The 7,554-nt window shown below is 41.5% G+C and overlaps 1 protein-coding gene across 6 annotated transcripts in view; it reads left to right on the forward strand.

Annotated features, from left to right (window-relative positions):
- TC2N (tandem C2 domains, nuclear) overlaps nucleotides 1–6,975 on the forward strand; it is a 51,903-nt gene extending 44,928 nt beyond the window's left edge. For all 6 annotated transcript variants that reach the window (XM_045013485.1, XM_045013489.1, XM_045013487.1 and 3 more), the window contains 3 exons: nucleotides 2,403–2,517; nucleotides 3,164–3,363; nucleotides 6,592–6,975. In XM_045013485.1, coding sequence (XP_044869420.1) covers nucleotides 2,403–2,517; nucleotides 3,164–3,363; nucleotides 6,592–6,702 — 426 coding nt within the window. In that variant the 3' untranslated portion in view covers nucleotides 6,703–6,975. The remainder of the gene's footprint in view (nucleotides 1–2,402; nucleotides 2,518–3,163; nucleotides 3,364–6,591) is intronic.
- The last annotated feature ends 579 nt before the right edge of the window (nucleotides 6,976–7,554 follow it).

The raw sequence follows: 7,554 nt of genomic DNA on the forward strand, positions 1-7,554 counted from the left end.
CTTTATAACTAAGCTCCGGAAACTCAGCTGCTTCTGGGGTGAAGGGTTGCAACCAGCTGTTACACAGAACATTGGGGAAATTTTTGACCAATGACAAATTCTCAGCCCTCGGATCTTTATTGTTCAGTCAAAGTAGACGGCCTGAATTCTTATGGATTAAAAGTAATAAGTAGTATTACTTGCTCTTTATTGATGTTTTAACCATTTAAATGTGTTTGTGTTCAAGCTGCATGCTCTGGAGCAATAATTCAGGCAGTTAACTGAGCAATAAACAGCAGGTGGTTGCTAAGTGTTACAGGAAAGAATAATAATAATAACCTGGGTTAATTTATAGGACCAACTAAATCAGAAACTACAGTAAAGCTATCTTTTGAGGAAATGTAATAAAAGGTTTGTTTTACTTGCTATTCCCAAGCCCAATTCAGTGACACACCCACAGTATGGCAGTTGTTACAGAACTGCATGTGTCAATAGCAGGATCATCTTAATTTTCATTGTGGGGTTTTCCCCCTAATATGTTTGCCATGAAAATGTGCGCAGATGCTAGTATTTTCTATAAATCAAATTTGAGTTAATGAATTTGGAAGCAAACTGCATCTGAATAATGTTAATCCATAATGTTCCAATGAAAATGATACTTGCCATGTGTAGATATTGTTATTGAATAACCATAAATGCTCCTCATTCTTCACCTGAATCTATAATCCTCTGTGTGTGACATCCGAGAGCATTAAATAATTTGTGGTAGGATTCAGATGAACTCTTAAACACAACATCCATTGAAATAGATTCCTGAGCTTCCCGCTTCCCACTTCCCTGCGTCTGACAAAGTGGGTATTTACTCACGAAAGCTCATGCTCCAATACTTCTGTTAGTCTATAAGGTGCCACAGGACTCTTTGTTGCTTTTTGCAGATCCAGACTAACACGGCTACCCCTCTGATTCTTAAACACAAGCAGCCCCACAAAGAGCCAACTCCTGAGGCTTGCCTGGTTTAAAAAAAAAAATCTAAATTTTGCTTTCAGATTCTGTTCATGAAATTCCGTCCTAATAACTCAAAATAGGGAGAGAGAGATACTGGAAATGTACAATCATAGGCATTATTTTTTATAGAGCTTTCTAAAATACTCCAACAGGTCTTAAAGTTTGTCCTGAGCATTTCATTTGTGTAGTGTTCATTAAACTCCGAGATCTTATTACATTTACACGATGTTTGTTTATGGAACAAATACATTTTACATAGTAAAACTCCAAAGCCTCTGGTCATCCATAAACACATTGGGTAAGTGTCAGGGTATTTATGGAATAAAGTGATATTTATCTGTCTATACCTCAGTACACAGAAATGCACGAGGAAAGGGTCACCAAAGCACGTTTTGGGTGCTTGTGGAATAAATCTGGTTTCTATTTCATAGAATCATAGAATATCAGGGTTGGAAGGGACCTCAGGAGATCATCTAGTGATTCTAGTCCAACCCCCTGCTCAAAGCAGGACCAATTCCCAACTAAATCATCCCAGCCAGGGCTTTGTCAAGCCTGACCTTAAAAACCTCTAAGGAAGGAGATTCCACCACCTCCCTAGGTAACCCATTCCAGTGCTTCACCGCCCTCCTAGTGAAAAAGTTTTTCCTAATATCCAACCTAAACCTCCCCCACTGCAACTTGAAACCATTATTCCTTGTTCTGTCATCTGCTACCACTGAGAACAGTCTAGAGCCATCCTCTGTGGAACCCCCTTTCAGGTAGTTGAAAGCAGCTATCAAATCCCCCCCTCATTCTTCTCTTCTGCAGACTAAACAATCCCAGTTCCCTCAGCCTTGCCTCATAAGTCATGTGTCCAGCCCCCTAATCATTATTGTTGCCCTCCGCTGGACTCTTTCTAATTTTTCCACATCCTGCTTGTAGTGTGGGGCCCAAAACTGGACACAGTACTCCATATGAGGCCTCACCAATGTCGAATAGAGGGGAATGATCACATCCCTTGATTTGCTGGCAATGCCCCTATGTATACAGCCCAAAATGCCATTGGCCTTCTTGGCAACAAGGGCACACTGTCGACTCATATCCAGCTTCTCGTCCACTGTAACCCCTAGGCCCTTTTCTGCAGAACTGCTGCCTAGCCATTTGGTCCCTAATCTGTAGCAGTGCATGGGATTCTTCCATCCTAAGTGCAGGACTCTGCACTTGTCCTTGTTGAACCTCCTCAGATTTCTTTTGGCCCAATCCTCTAATTTGTCTAGGTCCCTCTGTATGCTATCCCTACCCTTCAGCATTTCTACCACTCCTCCCAGTTTAGTGTCATCTGCAAACTTGCTGAGGGTGCAATCCACACCATATAAGTAAATTCATGAGTTTATATGCAACTTAATCCAGATATTAAAGCAACATTCTTCTTTTTATAGGTGTGCAAAGCAGAACTTCAAATAGGAACCTGTTTTCAAGCAATAAACAGCAGGATTCAGTTACAGATTCTTGAAGCCCAAAGCCTCCCAAGCTCATCCACACCGCTCTCTTTAAGTAAGTACATCGGCTGTCTCATACCTCCTGTCTAGAAGCATTTGTAACAGGTAGAGTACTGCTTGAATGACCTGGCAATTCATAGCATTCCGCACAAACTTCAAGCTAATATTACATAGTGCAGTAGATTTCCATTGCCAAGATTCGTTTCCACAGATGTCAGACTAGATTAAATTTGTTGTTTGGTTTGATGCTATGTTGGTGTGTTTGGGGTTTTCTTTTGTCCTATTATTAATTCTGACATGCAAGAGCATTAGCCTGCCCTTGCCATTTGGATGCTGTGTTAATCAGTTCAATGTTACTGAATGTATTAGGCATGTGTAATTTTAATGAAAGCTCTTGTATGGTTCTTGCAATGTTTAAGTAAATATGAAGACATTTGGCCCAGCTTTTAACAGGGCCGCCCAGAGGAGGGGGAAGTTTTGCCCCGGGCCCCATAGGGGCCCCCACGAGAATATAGTATTCTATAGTATTGCAATTTTTTTTATGGAAGGGGCCCCCGAAATTTCTTTGCCCCAGGTCCCCTCAATCCTCTGGGTGGCCCTGGCTTTTAGGTAATTATTAGAATATAAACTACATACATGGCTCTTGTCAGGTTTTAGTGCATTACCCCCTTTGTGTGTCACACATTTTTCCTTTATTCTAGATTTCTTTGTGAAGGTTTCAATGTTTAGTACAGAAGGGTTGATTTATAAGAAAAAGACTCGTCTATTGAAACCCACCAATGGCCAAGTGAAGTGGGGAGAAACAATGGTTTTTCCAGTTAGCCCGAATGAACAAGGAATTAATTTTCTCATCAAACTCTACAGCAGGACCTCAGTGAGAAGAAAACACTTCCTGGGACAGGTTGGTTTTTATTCTTTCCCACCCCCAACCGCTGGTAACTAGCATAAATCCAGAGGTGAAAAATTTACTCACCAGGATCACTGCTTAGCTACTAAGTTATGTAATCTCTGAATGTCAACCATTTCGTTCAATAAACAGCCAGTAGCAGCTTTGGGTCCTGTCCTACAAGGAACTGAGCATCTCCTGAGTGGTGCTGTGCTCCTACAGTGCCCATGCAGTGGTAGTTGAGGGTGCTTATTGCCCCTCAGAATGCACTTTGTACCTCACAAGATTGGGCTCATTGATTATTCTTCTCCCAGAGTCCCACCATGTGAAATATCACTCTCTCTCTCTCTCACTCACATACATACAGATGAATACCTAACCAACTAAGGCTTTGTCTGTCTTTTGTTGGTCAGAGGTGGGGGGGGGGGGAAACCCTCCTAACCCACAAAAGTGCCGGTGTGAACAGTGGTATGTCGGCTGCAGACGCTCTCCCGCAAACATAGCTACCATCGCTCGTTACGGGTGGTTTAATTATGCTTGTGGGAGAGCTCTCTTCCCACTGGCATAGAGCATTTACACGGGAGACCTTACCGCAGCGCAGCTGTGCCACTGTGAGGTCGTTAGTGTAGACAATAGCTCAGACTTTCTAAAATAAAGCAAATCTGGCATTCACAGGAGCACTGCAGCTCTGAATAGCCTCTACAAAAAGAGAGTGTATCAGCTTGCAGTGCTCAGGCAAGTATGCAGAGAAGGAAATGTCAGGAGCTTAATGACTGCTTCCCCTCCCGTCCCCTGCTATTAGGACATTAAATGTTACCTTTGCTTCTCTTTCAAGTCCCTGAAAGGGAAGCAGGAAGCTCAGGAATCTATTGCAATGGCTGTTGAAACTAGCACAGTTCTGAGTACACAAGACCTAATCACAATTCCATTGTTATCTTGAACCTCATAATGATATTTGTTTGCTGTAGATAAAATGCTTGAGGGGAATGCAATATTTTCTTTTATGGTAAAGTTGGTGGTTTCCATGGTACTTTCAGAAAGGTGCAATGTGGCTACATTTATTTTACTAACCAAATGGCTACACGTACAAATTTGCAGCGCTGCAGCAGGGTGTGAAAACACACCCTCTGCAGCGCTGCAAATTGCGGCGCTACAAAGTGCCAGTGTAGTCAAAGCCCCAGCGCTGGGAGCCGCGCTCCCAGCGCTGTCCGTTATTCCCCACAGGGAGGTGGAGTACGGACAGCGGCAGCGCTTTGAAGTGTAAGTGTAGCCAAAGCCCAAGAGTTTTTTGTTTGGCTTTTTAAAATCTCCCCTCCCAACTTCCTTCTCTTCTGTCCTCCTTTCTGTCTCTAGTGGATCACAGGTCGGTCTTGATAACCCACTCTCGGTGCTGTCTGATCTGTTCCAGATCCCTCAATGCTAGGTAGTAGTAGTAGTTGTCTCTCTGAGAGCCGTAAAATAACACATGCACCTAAATTTTAGAACCCCAACGTGTCTGGGTTTTTTGAGAGCCTCATTACCTTTATAAGTGTCCACATCCCTCTGAGGTCCTATGCTCTTTATCACAGTAAACATGTAACTTCCCATTGTATCAGTATACCTTGTGCGTATGACATTTGAAACGTGTACAGTTACTGGAGAGCTATAAGTCCTTTGGAGGCCATATCCTAGCATGAGTGATTGTAAGGTGAGCTTCCCCATGCTGGATAGAGCAGCATTCCACGTTTGTGCTGGATCTCACTGTGATCCTGTTAGTAAAACTATATTAAAAAAGGAAAAAATAGGCTTGTGCTTTCTAGCTATTTTAATTTGGAGTAAATAATAAAGTCTGCATGATGCTGCAGTTGTCAAGCTTTGTCACTTCATCTTGATTTATGAGGCTGCTTTTAATAATAATTCTTGTGGGGGTTTTTTGAAGAAAAAAAAAGTGTACTACCTCTGCTCTTTAGAGCTGATTTGGAAAGGCTTGTTTAGGCTGAAACAGGCAGACACTGCTATATAACACAGGCAGATACAAAACATGGCCATAGGAAAAATGCACTGCAAGCAGCTGGCTGTAGAACTGGAAAAAGATTAATATAGCTGAATCCAGTAACTTCATTCCTTAAAGAATGTGATATTTAATTGGATGACATTCTCAGAAGACAACTTAAAGCTTAGACTGTGCTGTTTGTAGGTACGTCTTTGATCATAAGCATGACTATTTTGATGCATAAAGGAGTTTATTTGGTGATCTTTATTTGGTGACCCAATCCTTCGGTCCTCTGGCTGGCAAAATTCCCACTGACTGCCCTGAGAGCCAGGGATTTGTATTAGCAAGATTGGTCCTCTGAAGCATGGAGAAAAGAAATGAAAAGCCTTCATAAATATTGATAGAGTTCTGTTTGTCCCAATACCTTTTGTTAATGGAAGGGGGGGGGGTGTGGGAGGGAGATGATTAGACAGAAACTTCCTCCTTTGCTCTGCACTATATTTCCTCATTTTGTATCCGCTGTCTATTACTTGAGCACTGCTGACAAACTGATTATTCTCACATGATTATACATGGTATCGGGCACATTCCTTCACATGTTGTTCTAGCCATTTCACCTGGAATGGCCTTTTAGACTATGTGTTAGCCACTTATGCTAAACAATCTGTTCCACCTTGCCTTTAGTTGAGACTCGCTGAGTTCCTTTCCCAGACCTGAAGAAGAGCTCTGTGTAGCTTGAAAGCTTGTCTTAGTCTTTCACCACCAGAAGTTGGTCCAATAAAAGAGATTACCTCACCACCTGGTCATTGGGGCAAGAAGTCCATTAAGTTCAATGGCATGCACATTTAGGCCATATCTGTTTTTTAATTGTGAATTTAAATGCATTGTGCAAGTTCTGTAGAGCCATTCTGAGACCTAATGAGTTCTGAGACTCCTCCTGAGTGTTGACTTGCAGCACCCATGGAATTCAGAGATCGCAAATGATGCTCAACTGGCTGTGTTGCACAGTGGAGATATGTATGTTGTTGCCTATGATGAGTTCACCAAACTCCTAGTCACTGTCCAGGACAGAAATTGAACTTAATGTTTTAACACCCTGTGCTCCCAGCCCTGGGCCAGACCATACTAACTTACTCTGCAGATACATGCTAGCTTTCATTATATGCATGCACTGCTCAGAAGTAATGTTGAGGGGATTGGCTGAGGCTCCAGTAATGTGATCTGTATGACAACTCAGCTGTGGGTTTTTTGGTTTTTTTTTCTTACCACAGGTCTGGCTAAGCTCTAATAGCAATAGTAGTGAAGCAGCAGATCAGTGGAGAGATACAATCGCAAACCCCGAAAAGGTAGTCATTAAATGGCATAACATAAATCCATCCTGAAGATGTCGGAGATGAATTCAGTACTGATATGGACTTGCTACAAGAAACTCCTGCACTCTTAAAATGAACTAATACAGATAAGAAGAGGGAAAATACTGCCTACTTGAATGTTTCAGAGAGTCTGGACTTGCATCACATATTGTTAACTGGAATAAGCCAAAACGAAAAGGGATCAGAGCTTTCACAGAGTACTGCTGGCAAAATACTGGTATAACAGCTGGGAATTAGTGAAACTGTACACTGAAGTAAAGCACCACCTTGAGAAGTGAACTGTTGTTGCTGTAGTTTTTCCAAGAAGGATTATATAATATAGTGTTTATGTAAATGTAAAGCATATTTTAAAAGGGGTGTGTGGAATTAAGCTCATGCCCTTTTGCATTTTAAACTTCTTTATAGAAGGCTCGAAAGGGGTTTTGAGTGTATTTTTGGTTTTGCTCTTTTTTTTTTTCCCCAAAAGGATTTCTCTGAACTTTTTCAGTAACAATAGAAACACAGTTCTCATCTTCCCTGGAAATGTCTATAGATGACTGGAGAACTGGCGGGATTATATCTTTGATACCAAGCAAGTGAAATCAGACTGAAAGGGAAAGTGTTGTTATAAACAGTCTAAACAAACTATTTTTTTCTAAGTAACTCCTGAATAAACAGGAGAAAAGATGCAACATCACAACACTTCCATTAAGGGTTGAGAATGTTCCCATCCTCCTGAGACTTTCACAAAACAAGGGAAATGAAGACATGATATTCCTGATATTTCAAAGACAACACAAAAGTAGCAGAATTTAAAAAATAAACAAACCCCTTTTAGGCTACTCTTTTTCTACTTTTTTAAGTAAAAGAGGCAACAAACAT

The sequence above is a fragment of the Mauremys mutica genome, chromosome 4, assembly GCF_020497125.1.
Source record: "Mauremys mutica isolate MM-2020 ecotype Southern chromosome 4, ASM2049712v1, whole genome shotgun sequence".
Classification (NCBI taxonomy): domain Eukaryota; kingdom Metazoa; phylum Chordata; order Testudines; family Geoemydidae; genus Mauremys; species Mauremys mutica.